At 45.3% G+C, this 27,887-nt stretch overlaps 1 protein-coding gene across 2 annotated transcripts in view; it reads right to left on the bottom strand.

Moving 5' to 3' along the window:
- Positions 1-2,153: 2,153 nt before the first annotated feature.
- The window catches only part of LOC135909910 ((3R)-3-hydroxyacyl-CoA dehydrogenase-like), a 31,403-nt gene continuing 5,669 nt past the window's right edge, over positions 2,154-27,887 (bottom strand). The window contains exons 3-6 of one of the 2 annotated variants that reach the window (XM_065441924.1): positions 19,510-19,659; positions 13,542-13,741; positions 8,221-8,417; positions 2,154-4,078 (exon numbers count right to left, since the gene is read on the bottom strand). In XM_065441924.1, coding sequence (XP_065297996.1) covers positions 3,674-4,078; positions 8,221-8,417; positions 13,542-13,728 — 789 coding nt within the window. In that variant the 5' untranslated portion in view covers positions 13,729-13,741; positions 19,510-19,659 and the 3' untranslated portion in view covers positions 2,154-3,673. Of the gene's footprint in view, positions 4,079-8,220; positions 8,418-13,541; positions 13,742-17,930; positions 18,037-19,509; positions 19,660-27,887 lie in introns of those variants that run through there. The other variant, XM_065441930.1, reaches the window with a different exon arrangement.

The raw sequence follows: 27,887 nt of genomic DNA on the forward strand, positions 1-27,887 counted from the left end.
CGTGCGCAACATATTGGAAGGCATGGGCTTGTAAATTGGTCGGCTAGGTCACCTGACCTCTCTCCACTCGATTTTTTTCTTTGGCATTACGTCAAAGATCGTGCTTGCATGATCGAGACGGAGGTGAGGATAAGGGATGTCTGCCGTAACATTCCAGCGTCGGTCATCAAGAAAGCCACTGATGATGTGATAAAAAGGACTCAGTACTGCGTAGCTGCAGACGGAGACCTATACGAATGCGTCCTCTAGGCAGCAGCTGGTGCTCGACAGCGCTTTCGAATTCATAGATAATAAGGACACATTGAAACCTGATGTTTCTTTCCCTCTTCTTTTGTGCAAATGTCTCGATTGCCAATTCGGCTCATTTGGAAGGGGTGTATTTATTTTCTTGAATGCATCGGTTTTGCCTTTTCTCTTCACGCGGTCGCTTATCGGCCTGTGATGATGAGTACATGATGTACCTGATGCACAGCGTAGTTTGAAATAAATGACAGTTGAAAGTAGCGCCAGCTCTGTCGTATGTGTTCCTTTCGTCTTGGCATTTAGCGTGTTTTTATGAAAACTGTCAAGATGAACCAATTCGCCCGAATCAAGGTATTGTTGTGATCTGTTTACTTCGGTTTTATTTTTGTTTATTTTATTTTTGCCACGAACCTGTTTTTGCAGCAGGTATACACTCTCATAAAAAATAAAACCGTCATTTTAATTTGGCTTCGATCTGAAGCAAGTTTCTGGCACGAAATACGGCTGCGTGCGCACTCTTTCGATGCGGTTCGAGCAAAGCCGAGATTTTGAAACTTTCTACACTATTGCATTACTTTTCGCGCTTCGTGCATGGTCAGAGTGACGCTTCAAGTTTATTTTGTTATCAGTGTGATCAGTCGGGCTTTAGAGACGGATAAGTGTGACTTAGAAATGAGAGGAAGGAATAGCTGCGAAGCCGCGAAATCTGTTGTTGGTGCTCCTTTCGTACCATCATCAAGATGATGCGCTGTCTCTTCGGGTTTACGACAGGCAAAGCAGCTACTTTCGATCAGCTTCTTTGAGGGTGTTGCTTTATGATGCAGGTGCGAGCGCAGTCTCGTGGTATTTTTTTATATTTCATGGGGTTTCTTTACCAGTTGGAAAAAATTGTACGCAATTAATACGTCGCTGACGGGCAAGTAATGAAACCCAGTAGTGGCTTCATTCATGATATTTCTTAATGTTTATCATCAGAATATTGAACTTGCTTTCACCCTTGTGCATCCCCCTTTCTACGTCATAATCATCCCCCATCACACCTATTTGTCCCCGTTCCCCCTCAGCGCGTTAGCTCAGGCCGACCTCTCTGCTTTCTTTCAAATAAGTTCTCTCCCTCCTCCTCCTCCTCCTCCTCCTCCTCCTCCTCCTCCTCCTCCTCCTCCTCCTCCTCATTCTTTCTCTCTCTCTCTCTCTTTCTCTTGTAACTGCTGATGTATCCACCAACTGCCAGATCCGCCGAAAAGTAATAAGTGCTTAGGCTGACCAGCAGATTTATGTGTTTGAAAAACGGGCGAATAAACTATATTGTATTGCATTCCATTGCATTGTGTATGATCAACAGCCTTTGTTCCAGGGTCGTTGGATTGAGCTGTGTGGCGCAATCAGTTAAGCCAGCCAAATGTTATTTTTCCCCAGCTTATTTCCAGCGAAAGGTACACTCGTACAACTCTTTGTTGCTAGCGTTGAGTGACGCTAGTGATTAACAGAAATTTTTAGTTCGCATATATTCATACACATACTAATTTATTTGATATTTTTCTCATATTTTCCACCTTTTCCCGTTCCTCCATTAGAGGGTAGCCAACAGGACAGTTATTCTAGTTAAACAACCTGTATGCTTTTCGCCGTTTCTCTCCATCTCTCTTGCTATTTGAATAGTTCTCATGTGGATGGGGAGGCAGTACGCGGGTAAACTTACTATGTACGCATGCACAGAAATCTCTTCGCTCGTCTTGACTTGTGCTCCAGCTCCTTTCTTACTGCCATTCTCCTATGCAGGCCCTTGAAAATTTCCTATCTTCATCAGAGCGCAGCCGCACCGCCATGCAGCTATCTGATGCGCCGATCCTGCAAATTCGGGCGCAAGCTTTATGCGTGTAGGCGGAGTGCAGATAAGCAGGGACAACATATAAGGCACTGTTTGGGGCGGTGTTTATTAGTAGTAAAAAGGACTTTATTGAGAAGGTGGCCTCAAGACGTGCAAGGTTATCTGTGTTTATTAAAACAGACGAAAGTATGGGACTTTGGCTACTAAGGAGCAAGGCATCTCGAAAACTCCGTTGAGGAAGTCTGATTCAAATTACCAAAAAAGAATAGTAACTCTCGGTGTAGTTCTTTGCTACACCATTCCGCGCCGCTTTTTTATTTCTTCCTCTGTCTCTCTTTCTCTCCTTTGCTCGGTTCGACAATTTCCCAAAATGTTCACATAGCAGTTTCTCCGTGTCATGAATCACCTTAGTTGTTTGACACAACTTGCGGTTGCTATAACGGCAATTAAGTCCAGATGATCTAACGTGGTTTGGGGTCGAGGAACTGCTGGTCATCGCAGAGGGAAATGTGCAGACGAGGTGGTCAATCTAGCAGCGGTGAACCGAAGTACTGCATCATGACACTAACGAGCGCCGACAGTGAGCTCTTCGGTTGTCTCAGCGCAGCGGAGGCTCCAACGCGGTGTAGCCTGGTGTAGACGGTGTAGTCCTTCTGCTGAGGTGACGACGCAGTTTCCGCGCATGGTTTGGGTTTCGCGTCCGATTAGCCAGTGACGCCTCGTCGGCTGCGGAGTGCAGCTTCAACACACATCAGCAGTTATCACACGCCGCCTACTGCTTCGCTTGCAATGGCACCAACTAAGAAAAACTGCCGCACTGAGCGGCGCAGGAAGGCAATGACGTCGACGGGCCAAGCACGCTTTGTTCCGGCGAGAAGCAGGCCAGCGTGAAGCAGAACGCCTTCGTGCGTTCGCGTTGCACGCTGCGAACGCATGCCACTCGCATTCCTGAAGCTGAGCGCGCCGCGGCTCAACTCGCTGCCCAAGAAACTACGGAAGCCGGACCAAAAAGCCCATACCTTCGCCGAAGCGACTCGGCAGCAGGACGCCGCTCGCCAACAGGCCGCGCTCTAAGCAAACCTGCATCACAGTCGCCGGTCCGCAAATCGCGCTCATTTTACTGCAGCGGACCATGATTTCACGAAGCAAACATGCAATAGCTTCAGCTTCTCTGAAGACACGTTTCACTTTCGTGTTCCGACGATTCCTTTGTAAGAGGAGCCAACCACATATTTTTCGTCTCACTCTCACACACACTCAATTCTGATTTCGCGTTAACATGCACAGACCACCACTAACGTTGATGGAAACTCTCGAAACGAGAAGGCTGTACGCATACCAAGGAAGAAATTGGACAGTCCAGCCAATTTTCCATCAGAGCTGCAGAAATCGTTTCCCCTTCCAAAGGTGGTGGTTAAATGTACCTGCGATAAATGCAGTATTTGAAAGGCGTATAGCCTATTTTTCTGGCCTAAGGGCTCAGGAAAATTACATTTCTAACTGCATTTTCAAAATCAGTTGTCACTGCCATTCTACAAACTGACGTTGTCGTAGTGAGAGCTCTTTCAGTGTCGGTCGCCGAAGATTTCACAGTTCTCACTGTCACATGTGAAGACCACCTGTGACGTCGAGGGCTGCTCCAGTGACGAATGAGCTATCCACCTCGTCGCAGAGAAACCGGACGGCTCTGGCAATCTCCTCGGGTTGGGCTGCCCTGCCGAGGGGCGTGCGGGCCACCACGCAGGCGCGGTCCTTGTCGCTCACGTCGGCTGTCATGGAGGTGTCGGTGAAGCCTGGCATCACCACGTTGCAGCGGATGCCGTGCGGCGCCAGCTCCAGCGCCGCCGTCTTGGTGAAGGCCACGATGGCCGCCTTGGACGCGGCATAGGCGCACTGTCGGCTCAAACCCGTTCGGGCCACAACGCTGGACAGCGTCACCACGGCGCCCTTCCGCACACCCCGGGACAGCATCTCGCTGGCTGCTGCTTGCACAGTCAAGAATGTGCCCTGCGCACGAAAGCATGCACGGATCAGTTATTAATTCGAATATTTATTTATTTATTTATTTATTTATTTATTTATTTATTTATTTATTTATTTATTTATTTATTTATTTGATACTGTCAACCCCGTTGTTGGGGTCATTACAGGGAGGGTGATGTGTCAAGAATACATGATACATAATTTTCTTTCTATGTAACATACAAATGCACTGGCGCTCTTGGAAGTTAACAAAAGCAAATAACAGTAGTTATACAAAGGAAAGTCAACGAAAGTGCTCGCAGCAACAATTTAGTATACATTCTCGTAAAAGAAAGTATCCAACGCATTTTCAAATTCGGCAGAGCCCTCGTTGCTCACAACTGCATCAGGCAATCTGTTCCACATTTCAATTGTGTCAGGAAAAAAGGAGAAACGAAAAGCATCAGTACGTGTTAAATAAGGTTGAATAGCTCTGCTATTGTTTAGACGATCGCATCTCCGTCCTGGGGGTTGTAGATATAGATCCTTGTTTATTTTCGTTCGCCCACTCATGATTTTAAAAAGAAACTTTAGCCTATGCTTACTTCTGCGTTCCTCCAGAGGCTCTAGTTCACACGATTTTAACAAGGCTGTAACAGACTCCATGCGTCGGTATTTACCGCATATGAAACGGACTGCCAATCTTTGTATTCTTTCTATTTTTGCTTTCAGGACTTTCTGATGAGGGGACCACACAACACAAGCGTACTCCAAGACAGGTCGTACAAAAGTTTTGTAGGCTGTTAATTTCACGTCCCGTGTAGCGCATTCCATTTTTTTCTTTAAAAAGTATAGTTTTTGATTTGCCTTAGAGCATATATTATCAACGTGTGAGTGCCATTGCAATGTGTGCATAATACTGACTCCTAAGTATTTGAAAGAAGCTGCATTATTCAGAGGATGGTTTCCGATGTGGTATATGAAGGAAAAATTGCTCCTGCTTGAGCGAATATGCGTAAATGTTGTTTTGCTATAGTTTATTTCCATGTCCCATGTTAAACACCACTCGTCTAATGCCTGTAAGCATCTATTTAGATTAATTTGGTCATCTTCGCAACCTATTGGCGAATAAATCAAACAATCATCAGCAAAAAGTTTCATTTTAACAGGCGGTTCGACTAGTGCACCGATATCATTAACAAACAACAAAAAAAGTATTGGTCCCAAAACGGAACCTTGGGGAACCCCAGAGTACACACGCAATGGATTTGAAATGCAATCCTCAATCCTTACGGACTGTTGACGCATAGATAAATAGGCCTCTATCCATTGTATTACTTCTTTACCTATTCCTATTTTATCGAGCTTAAAAAGTAATTTACGGTGGGAAACCTTATCGAAAGCTTTCCTAAAATCAACGCTTATTACGTCTGTTTGTAGGTGTGCATCCATGTTCAGGTAGAAATCATGGAGTGTTTCTGTTAACTGTGTCACCGTAGAAAGACCGCTCCTAAATCCATGCTGAATTGTGGAAAGTAACTCGTTAGTGTCAAGAAAACTAATAATATGCTTTGCAATAACGTGTTCTGGAGCCTTGCAGCAAACTGACGTCAGGGATATGGGTCGGTAATTGTTTACTTGCATACGGTTGCCACCTTTAAAAACAGGAATTACTATTGCATTGCGCCAGTCTTGTGGAAGTGAACGAGTTTCAATTGACTTCGCATATATTATCTCTAAGTAAAAGGAAACCCATTCGGCATATCGTTTCAAAAATTCAGTTGGTAGACCATCCGGTCCGCTTGCCTTCTTCGCGTCTACTTCAAGAAGCAATTGTAAAACACCTTCACGGCTGACAATAACTGATTCCATTGCGGTCCTCATGTCGCCGTTCATGTATTCGCCTATCTTATCACCTTTGTCTGTCGTATAAACAGATTGAAAGAAGCGATTGAAAGCATCAGCTAAGTCTTCAACTCGTGTCAGGACTTCCCCTTCATGTTCGATCTGTTCAACTTTTTCCTTTCTTTCACTGAAGTAACGCCAAAATTTGTGTGGTGAACTTTTAAGAAAGTTGGCAAGCGTGTGATCAAAGAACTGTTTTTTCGATTTCACAAGAGCTTCTTTCATCTCAGTTTTTATAGCTGCAACTTCCATCGCTCTCACTTTCTGTTTTCGTAGTCTTTTAATTTTCCGTTTCATATGGATAATGCTGCGTGTTATCCAGGGGTTTCGTTTGCGCGTTTTCTTAATACGAGTTGGAACAAAGTGCTCGACGCAAGCTATGATGCTACTTTTAAATCTTTGCCACAGTTGTTCCACAGACTCGCTCTTCGATGCCTGCTCGAAGTAACTAAACTGTAATTCTAAAAAATCTATAATGGCGGTGTCATCTGCATTTTTAAAGTCTTTTACTTTTACCGGTAGAAACGGTCTCCCTATACTGCCCACATTGGTCTGTATGTCCAAAGACAACATTTTATGGTCTGATATGCCCTCCAATATATCTAATGCATAATCTATTATGTTGTGCGATAGGAAAACAAGATCCAATAATGACTTTGACTTTTCTGTAACTCTAGTTGGTTCTTGAACAATTTGTTCGAAGCCATGACAAAATTTTATTTCCAAGAGCTTTTCCGAGCTAACTGTTTCTGTCTCGCCGGGCAATAAACTTTGCCAATTAATGTGCGGCAAATTAAAGTCCCCAGCCATTATCAGCCTCGTGTTCCTGTTAACATGGTCAACCAAGAATTCGCTTAGCAGTTCCAGAAACGCTGGCGAAGACGCAGGTGGTCTGTATACTACGCCAATGAAGTACGTTCTGTTTTCGAATGTAAGCTTACACCATACACTTTCGGGAACATTAGATTCAATCGTAGAAGCATGGACGGAATTTTTAACTATGATGGCAGCACCACCGCCTCGTGAATCTCTGTCCCACCTAAAGAATTTGTACCCGGAAGGAACAATGCAATCACTGCGTATTCCCTCACGCAGCCATGTTTCTGTAAGTAGTATTACATGGGGACTATGCGTCAGTAGAATATATTCTAGTTCTGTGACTTTATTAACGATGCTACGGGCATTTTGCACAAGAATTCGTAGCTATGAGTGGGGCGGTTTTCTTGAACTGCTGGCAGAACTATCCGAGTCAAAGGATTCATGCCGGTCATGCGCACTTGCTGTTGGAGTTGTTACGTCTTTATCGATCTTGTCACTCCGGCTTTTATACAGACGCCGTTCATTTTTCTCTTGATCCCAAACAAACATGCGTCCATTTATCTTTAATTTATCATACACGAGTGATACCCGTGCCCCCTTAGCTCGGTCCGGCGCACTACTTTCCCATAATTTCTTTCTGAGATCAACGGTCTCTTTTGAGTAGTCATTATTGATACTGAAAGAAGTGCCCTTTAGTTTTTTACAGTTGCGCATTACTTTCTCTTTTTCGCGATAATCCATGAACTTCATAATGACTGGTCTTACCCGGCCTTCGCTTTGTTTACCAATGCGATGAATTCTTTCTATCGATTTAGTTTCTACCCCCAACAAGCTTCTGACAATGTTATCTACGACAACTATATAACGGGTAATCGCGTGCGAGCATCGCAAAAACCTGATAATGTTCACTAAACCTGCCGAAAAGCCTATTTCCTTTCCTTTTTGTCGATACTTATTGCTCCGTAACGAGTAAGTACAGAATTCCGTCGGAGTTTTATTTCTTGGTGAATTTGTGCTTGGCGAGTTTTATTGCTGTATGCCATTACTCATAGCTCTCTACAGGCGCCTCCCACCATATGCCATACGTCTACCAAGTCATCATCATCCCTCGCGCCACCTTTTATTACCCTTTTTCAACTTCTCCAGTGCAGAGCAGGAAACTGGAATGCTCAATCTTCCACCCACTCTTCTGCCTTCCTTCAAGCAAACTCTCTCCTTTTGTTTGCTTTGATTAATATCGTTATCCAGCGTTACAATACCCGTTCCATGAGTCGGCTAACGCCAGGTGACGGATAATTCAAATAAAGGTGGCTGACAGGGCCTCGACTGCTTGTTGGTACTCGCTGTTCATTCGTACTTTCACTTTATGAATCACTCTACAGCAAGTCAAGCGCTGCTCAAAGTGCCTAGTCCTGGGAGAAGGCGTATTGTGCATAACTAATGGGCTGATAACTATGGCGTACCTTTAGATTAACTGATATAACGCGGTCGAAGGCTTCGGGCTTCGTGTCGACGACGCTGTCAATGTTCTTGACTCCGGCGCAGCAAGCGACGATGCTCACTGCTGGCAGGCCCGGCGAATCTCGTATGCGACTGAAGAGAGACTTTACTGAGGCCTCGCTACTGACATCGACGTGCAAGGCCAGGTGTCGCCCAGCTCCTACGAGAGAGAGAGAGAGGGCTCTTTATTAGAAAAACAGAGAATTTTGCCGGCGCGTACATAACCGCTGGCATGCTACTCTGTATAGGGATGGGGAATGGGATTAAAAGATTCCAGAAAAGAGCGGGAGAAAAAAAAGGATAAAAATAAATATGAAATGTCCGAGTGGACCTGATACTAATTTTTACAGGTGACATGGCGGGTAAACTTAGGCTTTTGTAAAGGAAGGATGCAATTTTTAAAGCTTTCCTATTTGACCAATTTCTGTCAAGTATTTAAACAATAAATCCAAAACCCGTCGCTGTTTTGAAGGGCCGGGCATTGGACCTAAGATGCTCGGTAACGTTAACGGTTCGTGGCAAATCATGTCCATTTGGTGCTCAAAAAATTGTCTCTCGTCGCGGTACGCGGGCCATTCTAGTAATATGTGCTCACTTGTCTCTAAGTTGCGACAGTTATCACAGTATGTTTTGGTGGTAAGTCCTATGCGGTACAGATCATTGTTCGTGTATGCCAAGTTCAGTCGAAGACGATGGTACAATGTCTCTAAGTGTCGAGGAAGTGGTCGTGGAATTTTCGGTCTCATTTCTGGGTCAATGTAACGTAGGAAGTTATCTTGGTGAAGCGGCAGATTCAAGATGCGGTCTTTTTCTTGATAGGCATATTTTTTTGCCATGGTTGAAGCGTCGGCTTTTGTAAAATATGTTCTTCTGAACTTGCGGTATTGGGGTCCATTTCTGGCAGCTTCGTCCGCTCTTTCATTTCCCGAAATACCGGCATGGCCAGGTATCCACTGGAACCTTATGCAATGCCCAGCAATCTTAGCCCTGTGGTGTGAAGATAAGCAATGTCACATGCTGCTGGTTGATTATTGCAACGCTTGTGCCTGTTCCACATACTTTGTAGGGCTGCTTTTGAGTCTGTGAAAATCACCCATGTATTTGGCGGCTGCTGTCGAAGTACATACACAAGGGCCTCCTTAATGCCATATAGCTCCGCTGAAGTAGATGATGTCACTCGCTCAAGACGAAACGAGAATCGTTGCCCTGTAGAGGGAACAAAAAGTCCGCATGATGAACGATGTGGAGTTGTAGAGCCATCTGTGAAAATGTGCGTTGCGGCTGCTTATTCTTTGTGCATATATTCTAAAGCTCTATTCTATTCTATTCTATTTCCTCGGCGTCGCACGTATTCCGATTTTTAGCCGGATCACAGGGGGGCAGCAACTGTCGATCAATGGTGCTCCTCCATAAGGCCTACGTCGACGGAACACTACGATATTACCTCCAGATCCTGCACAAAATATCTCCCACAAGCTAGAGGAAACTCGAGGCAGCACGAAGCAACTGCCATCGCGTATGTCTTGGCCTTTCGAAGGGGTCGTCCCGCTCAGGGACTGTAGCAGAAGCTGGATGCCTGCCTCTGGAAGTGGTATGTTCGCAGGAGACACTTCAGGTACACCTCCGCAACGTCATTCATACGAAGACTCACTTTTTAAAGGATATTTCCAGAACCCGTGCTACATCTAGCTTTGGGCAGGCCGTCGGAAGCATATCTATTTTGATTCCTGCTCAGGCGTTACAAATTATGCCGCGAAACATTTCACCATGGACACTGTCCCCACTGGAAATCGTGCCATACATACCTGGAATCAGTGCAGAAAAGAAAATTCCTCAAGTAGCGACTTATCAGATAGCTTTAGAATATATGCTCCTACGAAAATTCAATAGATTTCCCAAGGTTAAAAGCCCTTATCAAAAAGATGTAAGCCAGCTTTATCTTCACAGCGCAAATTGTTTCTGAGGCCGTCATATAGTGAAATATGCATAGTTAATGACCAAGTTTCAGGCAATAGAGGCTTGCGTGAGGCACACGCATGAGAGGTCATCGTATGTGCCTGTTGAACACTAGATTGCAACCAATTCCCTTAATTATATTTATCTAACTCCGTCTGAAAGGCACTGCTGCGATGACACGCACATATTCTGTGCGGAGCTATACAAGCGCCTGCGGGAAGTGATCGCGGGGTTACGATACACCATGCGGCTTCTAATCTGTGCTCCTACGACTTCTCGTGCACCATGGCGAAATGCATTTTTTTTTTGCAATAATGCTTATTGTGGCTTTGGTGAGCGGCCTATTGAGAGGTCTGCAGCTTACTGCGGATTATATGTGCAAGGCATGCGAATATGATTCCCCAGAAGGTGGCACTGTTCTATTGTGTTTATCTCTATGTTTCATTTTTTGGTAAATCTGTCTTGCGCAAGCGAAGCGCCTAGCATGCCAAAAATTTCAACCTTATTAGAGGCGAAGATTCGCAATTGTTTAAACATAGCAACGTTATCATTTCTGAGTATGAATGTTGGCAGTAATGGCCTACTTTGGTGTTTGGAAGCACAGCCTAACAACGCCTCTTCGGCCCGCAATCGGAGGGCTGCATTTAAGACGAGACAATCATTGCGTATCTTTGATGGGGTCATCTATATTTTTCGCGTGTGGTCCCAGGTACCCACAGCTTCGTTTGTGACAACGAATATACTGGTGTTTCGCAATAATCAGGTGCCTGGGTGAAAGCTACATGCAACTGGCATCAGCCACTCGTGAATAAAATGGACATATTCCTATGCCACAGGTTCCTCGTCGAGAGGCTGACGCCTGCTTGTACTCGAAGATATTCGAGCTATGTACGCAGCTTGCCTCATAGCTTTACGTGTCTGAAGAATCATGTGTTGGAAATTAACGCTGTCACGGGTTTTCAAAGGGCCGTCATCCACTCTTCCAACGATTGAAGACTGGATGCACCAACGCTGGAACTTTCCCTAACAAGAGCTCGAGATTACCCAATATCAACGTACTTGGCAACCGACGCGCTCAGAGCGCATATTCGGTACGTTGCCCGACTACCCTCTCACAATCTTGCCGCTTTACCCGCAGAAAGGCCACACACAACTTTCAGTCGTATAATTGTTGCCAATCGTACCTCGTTGCCATCGAACTACACGCCTGCAGAAAGACCATCCTCACCATCATGATGCCTGCGCAAAGCTGAAATACGCCTCACCATCCCAGGAATCACGAAGAAAGCTAAAATGCCGTCTTTTGCCCTGAAGCAGGCCACATTAGGACTTTTGCATGATGTGCACAATGGTCGCGCACATGTTTACATCGATGGCTCAGTCACACCTGCAAGTTCAGCTGCCGCTGTGGTGATGCCAACAAGATCCGTCAAAATACAGCTAAAAACGTTACATGTATCATCAATGACAGCTGCTCAACTGGTAGCCCTGCGTGCGGCTCTTCATTTCATTCAGGAGGAACCGCCCTATGCATGGTCAACCTGCTGTACTCTCAGCACTGCGCCATGGATCGCATAAGCAACTCGACTCAGAGATTAGAGAAGACCACCATTTCATAGTTGACGAATGACATGATATAATATATCAGTGGTTGATCATGGCAATGATCGAGCAGACGCAGCTGCCCGATCTGCCCATGACGGCGTCAACTGCGTTGCCATTCCTTTTTCGACAGCCGACGCAGCGAAAAAACTTTCCGCACTTGCGCGTGACCTGATATTAGCTCAGTGGAATTCATTCGAGTTGACAAGTACACGCCTTCATACCCTAGACGCTAATTTACAGCTCCGTATTCCGCCCGACCTTCCACGACGTAACCGCACCCTTCTAGTCCGTCTATGGCTAGGAGCAGCATTTTCAAATGCGTACTCCTTTCTTATCGGAATGGCCAACAGCCCACTTTGTGACTTCTGCGGGTGCAACGAAACAATCGCACATCTTCTTTGTGAGTGCCCTCGCTTCAACCAGCAAAGAGCAGTCCTCTCAGCCACCCTAAACAAACTGGACAAACGCCCAATGACAGAAAATACCATCCTTGGAAACTGCCCGCGAACATCTACGCCATCCGCTATGAAGGCACTGCTGCGGTACTTAAAAGACACGAGACTTTCTGACAAAGTGTGACTGTACACTGTGTGACGTATGATTGTACGGTGACACTGCGTAACACTATGAACGCCTTTACAGGCCGCTTGACAGTGCCCAAAGAAACTGTTCGTGTGTGTGTGTGTGTGTGTGTGTGTGTGTGTGTGTGTGTGTGTGTGTGCGTGTGTGTGTGTGTGTGCGTGTGTGTGTGTGTGCGTGTGTGCGTGTGTGTGTGCGTGCGTGTGTGCGTGTGTGCGTGTGTGCGTGTGTGCGTGTGCGTGTGTGTTTGTGTGTTTGTGTGTGTGTGTGTGTGTGTGTGTCATTGGTTTTCCTTTTTTAACCTTTTCTCTCTCTCACCTATCGCATCCCTTTGCCCCTCTCCCAGTACAGGGTAGCCAACCGGAAATAGGTTTACCTCCCGGTCTTTCCTTTGCCTTTCTCTATTTCTCTCTCTCTTCCCTAACAAGTATTGACGCAATATTTTAAGAGCGCACGTTTATAGCTTACGTGGCTAACGAGACTTGAACCAATTGAGGGGGTAAAATATTTATTCCAAATTTATCGAAAAATCTGTGAATTATTCAGCTGCACAGTCCTGGTTACAAAATGATATACGTGCGCCACATTCTAGCACTGCATAACACGGGCCACTCCCTCGTCGTATCACTCTGACCTGAGAGCGAGAAATTGGAAATCAGACAGCAAGCACAAACTACCAACAAGAATCACTGGCAGTGTTTCTTTGCGTGCTGCTTTCGAATTTCTCACGTGCGTACCGAGCAGTCCGAACAAGCAAGCGTTTCCCGAATAAGCCATGCCAATATTTACAAAATGGAACTAAAAATATTTATGGAGCGCTAACGGCATAACATTGGGCAATCAAATAAAAAATCCGCAACAATATATATTGTACAATTTAGCAGTGTATGTAGAAAACACAGTTTCGGTTCGTGTTAACTTCGAGCGGCATGTTATTTCAAGTTTCCGCTCCTCAAAGGTGAATGAGTCGCAAGCCATGAATAACTGATGAGCAACTAAATTATGAGCGAGTAACAGAGCAGTCGACAGAGAGCCGAAAAGATCAAAATTTTGGTGAAGATGAAGTTACAGCCGTTCCAGAAACTATAGAAAAAAAGCTTTTGCGAGGTGTGGCTAACGCAGTTGGCTTCGTCGCCTTTCTCACCCCCAACAAGCGTGGACACGGTCTCGTGGGCGGCGTCCTCGTTGCAGTCCGCGGCGACCACCCGGGCTCCGTCCGCTGCTAGAACCTCGCACACACACCGCCCGATGCCGCTTCCGGCTCCGGTCACCAAGGCTGTACGGTTCTCCAGCCTCGACATCGGGGGCAGCGCAGTGGAAATCGGACACATGTTTCTTGTTGAACTGGTTTGATAGGAATGAACCAAAGCGAAACAAACAACTATTATTACCCGGTATGCAGCCAAAGTGAGCATGTAGAGGCCGGTACATAGAAACACTGTAAGTAACAAGGAACGAGCCATCGTTATGTGCCTCGGATAGGCTGGGCCAAATTTCATAAGCAAAGTTGGGAAGTCATAAACCCGCAACCGACACACGATTACGAACACGACTTACGAACGATAATGGCGAGGAAGTGAGCGACGTTCATTGTGCTGAAGTGTATAACATCGCGTCCTCATCCGCTTTTACTAAAGAAGATGATTTACGATTTCCTATGCCACCTACTACAACATTACCAATGATGGCCCCAGTGACATTCTCTTTTGCTGGCATTTCGTGCCTCATACAAAATCAAACTCTAATCATCGGCTGGTGTAGACGAAATTAATTCTAAACTGTTAAAAAATACTAAACGAATTATTGCAGTGTATTTTTCAATGCTGTTCTCCCTTGCTTGAAACAGGAATTTTGCCAGACGACTGGAAAGTGGGAAAGGTCACACCGGTTCAGAAATCAGGTAACAAAGAATCCCCTTTGAACTACCGTCCCATTTCACTGACGAGCGTCCCATGCAAAATCAAGGAACGTGTCATATACTCTCACATAATGCACTTCCTGGACACGAACAATTTCTTTCATTGTTCCCAGCATGGCTTTAGTAAATCTTTATCCTGTAAAACTCATCTGGCAATATTTATTCATGACTTACATTCCAATCTTGACCGTAACAGACTGATGCACTATTTCTGGACATCGCTAAAGCATTCGACAAAGTACCACACAAACGCTTGTTACTAAAACTTGCCCAGTTCAACCTACACCCTCACATTCTCGAATGAATTTCAGAATGTCTTACTAACCGTTCTCAGTTTCATATATATTAACGACGTACCCAACAATGTATCTTCTCATACCCGTATGTTTGCCGACTATTGCGTCAGCTATCGCACAATTACTAACCTTTCTTATCGAAGTGCGCTCCACACCGTGTAGAGGAGTGGTGCGACCTTTGGCTAGTGAAGCTTAATCCCACTAAATGCAAACTCGTTTCATTTCAACGCCAGCGTAATCCTTTGCTTTTTTTGCACGTAATATCTAACTCCACTGTTGAACAAGTCCAATCCTATGAGTGCCTTGGCGTCACCTTATCCTGCGATCTTTCCTGGCGCGCACATGTCACCAAGGTCATATCATCAGCGAACAGATCTCTCGGTTTTTTAAAGCGTAATTTGTGTCACGCCCAACAGGACATAAAGCTTCTCGCGTCGTATGAATCTCTAATCAGTTCTAAACTAGAATATGCGGCGCCCATCTGGAGTCTGCGCCAGGTATACTTAATCAACGAATTAGAATCCGTGCAAAATCATGACACTAGGTTCATTCATTCTTCATACTCATATGACATAAGCATATCATCCCTCAAACGCGAACCTGGTGTTCCAAATTTTTCCATGCATCGCCGCATTGCCAGCCTCTGTTTGCTTCACAAGCTTTTCCACAGCTTCCTCAATCGCGCGCCTTACATCCTCCCACCGACGCGCATATCCCATCGCACTACCCATCCGTATCAATTTGCACGCTCACGTGCTCGCACTACCACCTCCGCTGCCTCATTTTTTCTTCATACAGTAGTGGACTAGAATGGCCTTCCCCGAGACATTGCAGTCATCACGTATCCATCAAGTTTTTCAGAAAACGTGACAGCACACTGTTCCGCATAAAGACTTATTTGTAGCCTCCATTTGTTAGCCAGCCTCTTATGTAATACACCATAAACGGGGGTCTTTAAGGTAATAAAGTGATGTGATGACGTTATGTGATGGCTGTGTTGAGTTACTTGTGGAGGGACGTCACGTGCATTCGCTGGTGCAGGCCCCGGAATGCAAAGAATGGTGCTGAAACAAAGCGTAGGCGCATTGCCGCTGTCACCAGAGACGCCTCGTGGTGTCCCTTTACTAACCAGTTAAGCGCTCCAAGGACGACAAAGCTGCTTTTGACAAAGCAGACGCACATCTTTCGAAACACTGAGCAACCTATTTGAGGCACCTGACCCCGGTTCATCCCGTTTTGCTCCTGGCAGTACAGTCAGAAGTAATTTCAGCACTGATCGCGCAACGTCCGTGTATACGTGTCGTGCACTGCGGATGGTGACAACCCAAAAATACAGTGGTAAATGAATCACAGTCTAACTCTAATAGGATATGTATTGATTCGCTAGCCAACTACGTTTGCTCCTTTGCTTGACACCCCGGAGGAAACGAAATTCTTTCAATGTCGACGTGTCTCAGGAACTATGTTTCATAGTGCGGTGGCAAGGAGGCAGCCGCACTGCGGTTCAGCTTGTACTGATTCTCAGGTTGCCACCGAGTACAGTGAGTATAGCGGCCTGCCGCGGGATTGGCCCATTCACATCTCCGAACGCATCATCTCGGCGACTGGTGTGCCCACTCAGCACGCGGGGCGAGCTCAACGCAGGCGTCTTGTGTCAACGTCGCGCCAACGTCGCACGCGTAAAAAAAAAAAAAACGCACGGGCAACGTGCAGAGCGGTGAGAATTTAACAGCAAACTGCCGCAACTGAGCCCAGCTAACGCAATATACAGATGCCGTGAGACGGAAGCTACAAGACCCGACCTACCGAGAAAGCGAATACACAATTTGCCGCGTAGACTTGCACGCGTGGTTTTGCCTATTGTATGTGCAGAGCTTGATGAGTTTCAGAGTATTTATCGCATTGAGGATAATGATTTCCGCTGAGCTATGCTAAAACCTGCGCGCTATGTAAACACGCCTGTCTAGTGGCATCACGTTTTTCTGACTTTTCAAATACATCAACTTTTGTGTACAGTCCCATCAGCGAATGCGCAACCGCGTTGGAATCGTCACTGCCGCTCGTCTAACTGATAATAACTAATCGGCAATAATCTGCCGGTGAATCAGGGAATAGGGCGCAAAGGTCTAATTTTGTATTTTTTGGTTTAAAACATACCGAAAGAGTTACTGCAGCGCTGCAACATGAAACTTAACTTTTGCACATGTGTATGTTCAAAGCGCTCACGCCGCTTTAAAGCCGGGACGAACACATTTAATACTGTGAAATTCGCGCACTTCAACTCAACGAATCATTCCGTGGGCTTTTCGAAAGCCACTGATTACAAGATACCGCAATAACCCGCTCCCAAAACGCTTAAGTACACTAGTCATATCATTAAATTCGTCAAGATCTAACAGAAGCGCCATTCAAACTTACGCACATTAAGGTATTATTGACCAGGTGTGTATATTCAACTGAAATAGCTGGCCGCTGACTGATCCTCCTTATAGCCTCAGGTTATGATATCAACCGTCACGGCCACCTTCCGTTTCTTTACACCAGCATCCGAAGTACTTTGCATTGATCAACTCAGCAACGTGTTTAACACAATAGAGTCGAACCTTATAATTCCAGCCGAAACATGACAAAGCTCGTCGAATAACTGCCCTGACATTGTTTCGCTTTTCCTAATAATTGTTAGTGAAATATTGCGTCACATATTTCTGCAGTCGTTATGGCAAGGAGTGGTGCCGGATGCTAGGAAGGTGGGGAAGATTATTGCATGCCCAAAGAAAAGTCCGGCGTTTTCATGCGCGTTATATCTACATTATCTGCTGTGGCTATATTGTCAATGGGTATACTAATAAAACACTAATAATTTTACTAGCTGTCTGCCGAAGCATGTTATCAGAAACGCCAAAATATCGTCTGTAGACGCATGCAAGTACCATGGCATTATCCTTCAAATAATCTCTCTTGGTCATCTCATAAACAAAATCTCACTAACGAAAACAACCGTTCCCTGGGTTACGTTCGACGGTTCTAGCAGGGGCAGTCGAACTGAAATTTGGGGGTGGGCCAACTTGAAATTTAGCGGTGGGCCAACTTTAATTTAGTGTGGGAGTTCCCGCATAATTTTTTCCGAAGAATGCGTTGTGCCAGCTGTTGTACAAAAAAGCTTTCTCCAAAGACGTTATGCCTCACTCTGATCCATACAGTTTCGAGGTTGTCATCGCATCATTATCACTAAATAATGGCTCGTCTCTAATGTAAGATCCCACACCTGGGGAATTTTCGGATACTAATAAAGAAACAACAACATGCTGTGGTAACTCACGTTGATTGTAGCTGCTGATTTGACGAGTAGTAGTCGACTAAAAGCTCTGGTGTATCTCCACCGTCTTATAGGTGTTTCGCGACGCGCAAATCACGGTCAAGTACAGACATTTAACGTAGCTGCAAATGTGAAAACATATCGTCATTTAAATCTACTAATAGGCTGCTGCGCTCGCTCCGACAGACCAATGAGTATGCTGTCTATGACGTGTGCGCTTCAACGTCAATTTAGAGAAAATCTATCTCACAAGATGATTAGGTACTGCTGTTTGCTGTAGCAAACAGCAGGTCCGAACCTCTGGAACACTTCCATTGCTTCAAAACAACTTTCACCTGGAAAGCTTTCGCACGTCATTGATCACGTCATTGACCTTCTCATCGCAATTCTTTGTTTTATTTTGCTGACTTTCGAGCACGGGATGCTTACCTTTGTTAGCACGCTGCGTCCGTTGATATATATGTATTTTTTTTTGCTTAGTGTATAGGTTATTTTTCAAGTCTGAGAATGACGTGCTCCTTATTTTTATCCCTGCCTTCACATCTGTGATTCATTGGGCTTAACGTTCGAAAGCATGCATTAGGGCCAGGAAGTACACCGTCATGGAAGACCAGGAAATTGTTTTGAGCACCTACGTTTCTTTGACGTGCGTCTAAATTGTAGGTACGCGAAGATTCTCGCATTCGGGCTGCATTTTAAATCGGGCACTGCTGCTGACGTTGAAGCCGACACCTCATGCTCAACAACAGGACGCCATAACCACTGAGCCTTTCCGGCGAAGTTTATGCGGAGTTGTGGGCTGTTTAATTATTATGTAAGCATGTCTGTATTACTGTGGAGAAAATATGTTTTACATTGAAGTAGGGCCTTCGGTCATTTTCAAGTTCTTTATTGCAGTTGTCAAGGCATTTATTTACCTGGTTAATCAGTTGCGGGGGTCTAACCCTGCGAACAGCCAGAAAAGACCCTGTACGAAACACCGTCGATGCGCCTGGCTGACCGGCTTCTTCAATAAAGTAATCATTATTTTTGTCTATACGAAAACGCAAACAGAAGGCTCTGAGGCTGTGTGAAAAACAGCTCCCTAGACAGCTTGACAATTTCGCAGCCCTTTAAACACTTCGTAATGGTGGACACAAAAAAATATTTGCAAGAGAAATCCCTATGCAACATACTATTGGGAGCGAGCTCCACCACTGGAAGAGCTGGCGCTGCCATCGGTGTGGCATGGTATGAGGGATCACGTGGACAGAGCGGCCGCGTCGGCTGCTTCGGTAGCGCCGAAGCCAACTGAAAACGAAAGTTCCAAGTTCCGTATGCGCTGCAGTTCTGATTAAGTGGGGAGTTTTTCCCGCTTCGGGTGTCGGCTTGACAACACTTGAAAGCACTATAACAGGTAGTGGCTGCCTTTGAAGGCGTCCAACATGGTAGGCTACCGCTAGGTGCCGGGCGTACGCAAGGGAGCCCGGTGTCAGCGTTCACGCGTATCCACAGGACAAAAAGCTGCACGAAGCTTGGATCGCGAAACTTAAAACCAGCAAGCATCCATCGGCTACAACCCAAGTGTGCAGCAAGCACTTACTCGAGGAAGATTTCTGCTGCGGCGTCAGGGCTGCGATGTTCGGTGAGTAGCAGGAAGCGCCCACTGAGACGCTCGCGCGCGCGCGTTGACCGGCTGATGTCATGAAGCTCTGGTCTATGAACAGGTTGATGCTAGATACTGGCAAGTTGACTGGAATGGAAAGGGAATGATAAGAAGCACATTGAAGAAGGGCATTGCATATGCTCATGTTTGTGTTAGCACCAAACAATGAAAGTCGTTTATTAAGAAAAAAAAAAGCCGGAAATTGCTCGCTGAGAAGAGCGATAGGCATTAAGTGCGACGCAACTTGAGGAATAATGATATTGAAACGTCAAAGAATATAGAAAAGAGAAGATTGAATCGTCCCGACGGTATATCGAAAGTCGCCCTAGGCATCAAAGTCCTTAGATGTAACGAACTTAATTTTGAACAGCTCTGATAGTATCCAGGCCGCATTGGTTGCTTGCGTATACAGTCAAGTGCTCATACGCTGCGGCCTAAAGCTCACGGCATGGTGCGAAAACGTGCTCGCAGCGAAAGCGAAATATTGTGCACGGACATGCATGCAGACACGCAGTCGGTCGCTACGAACCCGTCCAGTCTCTGCATTGAGGCTTCGTTCTGTTACGCTCCGTTTCGTTACACAGACAGCCCAGTACAAGAACATATGTCACATAATTTGCTCTCAGCGACTGCCTACCTTTCACACAAGAAACCGGTTTGGAAGACTCCATCGCAGTGACCGCGCGCAGTAGGCATTTACTGTGCCTATTGGGTAAGGATGTGGTGTCTGTAAACGATCCTGTGCTTTCTGTTTGCCCAAAATTATAATTTTGACAGTGAAAAACTTCCCTCGTTTCTAGAGTGCTTACAGAAATGTCCAGGAGGGCTCCGACATGGTGCTTTATTTGAGCGCCTACAGCCAAACCTATGAAGAGCGCTCCGCGTTATCCCTCACACTACGCAAGCGAGGCGCTTCCGACAGATGGCGACTCCGTGAGTCCTCGCGGCCAATACCGCTATTTTCGAGCAATTAAACAGTCATGACAACCAATCATAAGAACACTCATGAACATAGCAGACACTGTGTGCTTGCAGACTACTAAAATAACAAAATAAATGCATGAATATAGAAGTTTGATTATATATACATATTTAATACGCTGTTATCGATGAGTACAAGTGAATAAGTCAAAATTGCTTCGCTCGTAGCTATTTAAAGGAGAAGCCAGAGTGTAACAATTGCGCTGTTAACCAGGCCGAAACTAACAGCCGGCACAACTAAGCTTTTGCGTGTCGTGTAGTTTAACTTGGAACTCCGTTTTGTAAATGGGCTGCCATGCTCAAATTATTTACGTTATATTCAGTCTCATTTAAAAATTTGATGCTTAACCTTGCCTGTACATACTGTATATGATAATTACTTCAGCATTGCGAAACAAATTCGCCATTGGAGAGGCATAAGAGACATTATGAATAAGGTAAACAGATTTTTTCTGTAGTTTGTGAATATGTTGTACACTTGATTGGGAAGCGGTACACCACACAATATGACAATAATTAAAGTGTGAATAAATAAAAAGTTATAGAGCACCACTTTGAATTTTGTAGAAAGCAATATGTCTGAAGCGACTGCATGTACTATTTAAGCTCTTCGAAAAATTTCGATATTGCAGGAGTTCATTATGATGTTACCGTGTGGTGAACATAATTTGATGTGATCTTAGGTCTAAATACGAGCTTTTGTTTTATCCTTATTAATCACGCGCCGTGGTTGTTTAGTGGTTATGGTGTTGGACTGCTAAGTACGAGGTTGTGGGATCGAATCCCAGCCACGGCGGCCGCATTTCAATGGGGGCGAAATACGAAAACACCAGTGTACTTAGATTTAGGTGCAGCTGAAAGAACCTCGTGGTCAGAATTATTCCGGAGTCCCCCACTACGGCGGGCCTCATAAACATGTGGTTTTGGCACGTAAAACTCCAGAATTTAATTTTATATATATACACCCAGGTAACTTTACCTAGAGTTTAAAACTATTCGAATGCCACGTAGCCGGTCAGAATCTAGGTAATGTCAAGACTACGTGGGCACTCTTATATTTTTAATCGTGGAACAAGTTATGCGGGACACGCTGTATAATTTCTCCCTTTTGATTTCAGAAGTGCGTGTTCTTTCTGGTTCATTGAACCACACGGAGTACAAGACGTGAGCAGGTCTTTGGTATCTTGCTTTGCGTGGCATTTTGCTCTCTGTACATCTTATATGGCGATATAATGACGTGTTAAAAAGGCATTTCGGGCTCTTCATCGCGTACACCGATAGCTGCGCTAAAGGCCACCTTAGGTATATATATCTTGTTTCCGGCACCAATCCTCGCGTTTGCGTACGACAGCCTCTCAAGCGCAGGTGTCAATGAAGTACGGCACTTAGTCGTTTTGTGTGTGTGCGTGTTTTTTTTTTTTTACGTGTTGGCTGCTTGGGCAAATAGAACGAATAGAACTGCACCACGGACGTTATCATGGCGGTGCGCACACCTAGATTATTTCAAACTTATCAGATTACACGTAGAGATGCTCACCCTTGGATTCTGCTGGTGACTTGTAGCCCATTTAGTGCACTATGGGAAACCAGGGCTGAATTTTCGCATACGAAAACAAGCGTGTAACACACATCCTAGCGAGCTAACTAAAGTATCCAGTAGCGCATGCTGCTGTAGCGTCAGCCAATTCACCGTTCTTCATGAGGTACATGTGCACGGTTCAGTGAATCAATTTATATGTGTACTTAAGTAATGTCTTATAAACATCAGGCCGCCTTAGTGGCGCCATGTATGGCTTGGTGTCCAAGTAGATCAGAGTCGGAGACATCAATCTTATATATCCCTTGTTAATTTTTTGAATAGATAGATAAATGCGTAGGGCCGGCCCATGCTGTTCGTCCACCGCCACGTGGAACAGCAGCGTCTGTGTGCATTATACAGATTGGTCTAAGGCAACATCATTTAGAGATGCCTTGCGCTTACGTTTATTCTTGCGGTCTAGATATCTTGTTGTCTGTCACGCAAGTATATCTTCAACGGGGCAGTACATCGACTTGAGATACCGGTAGTGACATATCTTGTGGAAGTAAGTGAAAATTTCAATAGCAACTCGAACTCTTTGGCGCTCTGGTGTTCAGCTGGGCGTGTTCTGAACGTGCGAATAGAAGGAGGGGGGGGGGGGGTATTAACGCGCCGGAGATCAGTGACTGCTCTCATCGCGTCCCGAATGATGACTCCAATCTGGTCCCCCGTGTCTTTAGTGCAAACCGGTGAAATAGAACCTGGTATAGACTATGCGCGGCTGCAGTGTAAACCAAACAGTGTCCCGGGCTGTCTCAGTGCGCGCTCCTCCACCTTTAGGGGCATTACTTCGCACAAGGTGCAAGGCCAGGTTTGGCGTGTTTTTTTTTTTTTTTTGCTTAACTACTTTGACCCTGTTGCACACTGGTGAATATGGAGGCCAAGAATCCGTACGCCTCCTACTTCACGCGGTGGGAACGTTCCAAAACGAAGATGAAACTTAGAGATAGGCGTTTATGATATAACTCAACTACGTATGTGTAACGTAATTTGATAGCATAAATTTCCAAACCTGCACTGCGGGCGTAGGTCTCAACGAATTCATTTGTAGACGAAATGACCGGGTCGTTGGACTCTGTTACAAAATTAATGTGGGGGATGTCTTGCAGAGTCTATTCCGGAGGAATAGTGGTCAGGTGGAAAAAAAAAAAAACAGGAGCGAGGTCCGACCTTTCTGTTAGGGTTCAAAGATCGTATTGGCTAGCCATCGACACGAAGGGAGAGCGTATACGGGAAGTGAAAATGTTATGTGGAGTGCGGCTTACACGCAGAGACAAGCCACGCCATTTCACGTTTTGAAAGATTGGTTTCGTAATCTATGTTGTAGTACGCTTTGCCGATATCGGTTGCAATGACCGTACGTGCACGGCTCTTGTGTTGATAAATATGCAGAACGAACTCAGCCTGGGTAGCCAGGCAGTTTTTATATTTTACCTTGTATTCATCTAGTTGCTTTCTTAATGTCACTCGATTATTGACCTGTACCACACAACATGTTTGGGCTATTTTTGAGGAAATCATCATTATATTTTAATGCATTGCTTAGTTTGTGAACGATAAAAATTGTACATTAGTATTGGAAGGTGGCTTGAACATCTACATGGCCATAAACACAAACAAACAAACAAACTGACCTGTCTAACCTTTCTTCTTTTTCACGGAATTTCAAACGTCATGAATATCTTGACTCGTATTACAGCTACTACAGCATCCACCTCTTTACAGCATCCACCTCTACAGCATCCACCTCTTTATAACAAACTCTGCTAGCCTACTATACACACCATAGTGCGATCGGTATGACCGTTAGGGATCCTTTGCCAATTGACTTAATTATTGCTAGAGGATTCAAACAGAGGTGCCACGTGAAAAGAGAAATTTATTTTCAGCACACAAATTCTCAAACGTCCTCTTGCTTTTGTGGCGAAATAACCTCATTGAGCTGCACCAACATACTTTCCTATTCGTCACCGTTTCATAAACCGCTTTATTAGAATCTTGTGCTCAGTGCACAGACACATATCACTTACACGTATGTAAAGAAACTTAAGCGTGCTCACAAAGAATGGATATCCTATAAGCTATGCAAAATGGTAATAGACAATAGGTTATACCATGTGTTTCTGAACCATGTGTTTCTGAATAGCCGTTACACAGACAAGTTGAAATAGTTTTAAAAATGCAATAATAACCTTGCTAAATTGCGAAAACAAGCCGAACGCAACTATTACTACTCCATGTTTGATGGCACAGTAGACGCAAAGTAGATATGAAAGAATTGGTGAGGCCGCAACATTCGTATGGGCACGGATTACCAGCGAAGCTGACTAGGCTGCGTAGAGGGAGTGCATATGGGCTGCATTCATCATGAAATCAGTATTTTTTTTTTTTAATTCGGCACCACGCTACCCCGACCAAGCGCCGCCGTGGTCACCGCACCTCCCGTGCATATGCCACAAGCGCTGCTGCAGCCACGCCGGCAACTTCGACGCGCGTGACGTCATAACCACATAAGCCCAAGCCACGCACACAGGCTCCGTCGCCACACTCTTGCCTCCTTTCAGTATTCGTCAAGCAGTATTTAAAACAAATAAAGTGCATGAAGGCCAACTTGCTACACTAAGTGCGCTTCCTAAAATATGCGGACCGCACGCACTGTGGCAATCGGTTTAAACAAACCTTTCTCTGTTGTTTGCTTTGATTGACGATAATTAGCGGTGATGTTGGCGGCGAATGCTTAATTCAACGTTAAGTCCAACATGAGAGTGGTCAGTTGATGTTAAACGTTACCTTGCGCGCACCACTGCTGTTTGTCTGCGTAGTACACAAAACACAAAGGAAGAGTTGTTTGCTTCAGGCGCTGTTGCGCGCCATATTTGATAACCTCTGAGAGGGTTGAGCATATTCATTGCCTCACATGGCACATCGCATCGTGACAGAAGTATTAGACTATAATTTAATTATGGGGCTCTACGTGACAAAATCACAATCGGATTATAAGGCACGCCGTATAGTGGCGGACTCGGAATTAATTTTGACACCGTGGTGTTTTTCATCGTGTCCTTAAGCCCAAGTGCACGAGCGTTTTCTATTTCGCCCGCGTCGAAATGCGGCTGGCGCGGTCGTGATCAACTCGCGACTTCGAGCAACGCCATAGCCGCAAAGCTACAGCGGCGGCCACAGGAGTATTGATTTGACGTGGGACCTGTTCCGTAGTGTCGCCTAGACCCTAGGGTGCGCTTTAATGCGGCTCTGCTTCAGCACGCCTTGCTTAATGTGTCCGCTTGACAAATTTGCATGGTGTTTCCTTTTCAGAAATAGCAGGAACGTACCGTACCGTATCTTGAACTTAATTTTATCCCGTTTGCCCCCAACCGCTGTCGTGTCTATTGTAGTAAACCCCAACGTATTAGCGTTTCCTTCTCACGTCACCTTTTCCAGAACGTTGGTAAGCGGAGACAAGATGTAGTCGCCAGCGGGAATGTCATGTGAAGACTTCAGCGTATGTAGCAGTTTGAAGCGGCAAGCGAACGTGATGGCGAGAGGATAAGCGTGCTGGCATGTCGGCTGGAATATCGGGAAGATGGGGCAGCTCAACTTGAAGAGCACCGGTCGCACAATCATTTAGGGCAGAATGACTGGACAAAAAAATCTAAGCCGAGAATTAGGTCATGGGGCCCTTCTTAATGACGGCTAATTGGTCTGAAGTGGGATGACTAGCAATGCGAACATGTGCGATGCACACCCAAAGAAGGGCAGGAATCCCTCCATCAGCGACGCGAAGGATGCGGGAGGCGGCAGATGTGAACACTTTATGAAGGCGACGGTGAAGATCTGCACTAATCACAGAACAGGCAGATAACTGTAATCATCTTATCCCCCCCCCCCCCCGCTAAAAATGCCAGTTCTTTGGAAGTAATCGATAATGAGGGACTACTGACGCATGCCTCTTTTGACCAGGCGATGTGCGCTGCTTCGATGATTTCACGCGTTAGAATAGGGGTGGCAAGCCTTGTTGTCGCAGTCTGTGACTATATGTATGTTTTTTGTTTTCTCCTGTTGGTTGGAGCTGTTATATATTCTTTGTTCCAAGCAATAAACTTCAGTTGCAAGTCAGCGCTCGTCCGTGTCGTATCTCCCTGCTGTCCCCGTCAAAACCGCGCTGTTCTGTTTCAAATATGGCTTACCAACTCGCCCAAACGTCCATTTTAAAAAGATATATTACTCCTGTTGACCGTCACGAAACATTCAGCTTCGAACATTCCTGTGATGTCGGCGTAGTCGCTGTCACCCATGCTTTTGCACATTCATTCAAGGTCCGCCCATTCGCATATAAATACGTTGGCGTAGAGTGTGCGTAAGTTGGCGCACGAGTTTGGGTAGGTGTGTGTAGATAACGTGCGCGAATCTTACTATACCAGGAAGCGAAACTACACCCTTTGTCATTGTTTAACGAGCTGTTCTCATTTTGCCGACGTTCCGGGGTTGAATTCTTTTCTTTGGATAGCGATACAACGCTTGTCGATAAATGAATTTTTTTTTTATCTACATTAGTCGTGCATCGAGGAGGACCGGCAACACAGGTGTTCCGCATGTAGCAACGGTCCGTAAACTTGGTCTCACTATTCATTCCATTCCTTAATGCGCGAGTCACCATTTTTGCTGCCATATACGGCACACGTCTTCAGCTGCATTTCCAACAGCTGTGCCGACTAGATTTCCGTCAACCCAGTTGCATTTCCGACAGCTTATCGCACACAAACAGGACAGAAGCGGTAATGGGGTAATGGTTTCGTATTCGTGCGCTTTTCGCAGTGACAAAGTGCGGCGCGCGGCCGAAAGCGCCATCTCGTTTCTCGAGAGCGAACTGCTCCGCGAAAAGGGTCAGCAGTTCTGTGCACCATCCCGCGTGCGCGCAGTCACTTGTCCTCAGTGTTCACTCTCTCCCTATTTCTCTATTTCCCTCTTTCCCTTACCCACCGTGTAGGGTAGCAAACCGGACGCTCTTCGCCTTACTTTCTCTCATCTCTTAGATGAACTTTGTGTATTGGTTTGGGGCTACGACGTTGATTAACAGGCATAACTTTTACAGCCTCCAAGGAAAACAGTGAAGTCCTGACTCGCTCCTCCTCTGATTATACCGTAGAAAACTTATTTAAGCGTCTTCGAATGCAACCTGTATGACAGACATACAAATACCAAATATGCAACGCTATATTTGGAAAATTAAGCAGAAGGACAGCACTCTAACTATACTAAGTAAACTCACGGTTAACGCCTATATAATGTTATAGCACGGGCAACTGAGAATTGTGAAAGTAATTAAATGACGTTTTGAGTTTGAGTTAATGTCTACGAAAATTTATTGTTGATGTTGAACATGCCCAGTGTGATGTGTATGCAAAGTTAAAAGTATGTGTGAAAACTGGGCGCATTGCGAAAATTACTGATGTTCTGTTCATTTCAATTTGAAGCCCGCAGCTTGTATGGATAAAGTGTGTCTCAGAAAAAAAAAATAAAGAGAGATGCGGCAGGAGATACTGAAGGACGTCACACACCATCTACCACTGCTTTGGACGTCTCCAAAGCAGTAGTAAAAGCACATCTGTCCGCCGTCTTAATTATCATTTAACAAAGTATCCGCAGAGATAATCAATTTCAGCATCACGGACATAGACAACGCGCATAGATCACATTTTGCAGATGAAGTGTCATCGCATTTAATTCAGGGCGACATTTCTGTTCTTCGAGACAA

Source organism: Dermacentor albipictus, chromosome 1 (assembly GCF_038994185.2).
Source record: "Dermacentor albipictus isolate Rhodes 1998 colony chromosome 1, USDA_Dalb.pri_finalv2, whole genome shotgun sequence".
NCBI lineage: Eukaryota > Metazoa > Arthropoda > Arachnida > Ixodida > Ixodidae > Dermacentor > Dermacentor albipictus.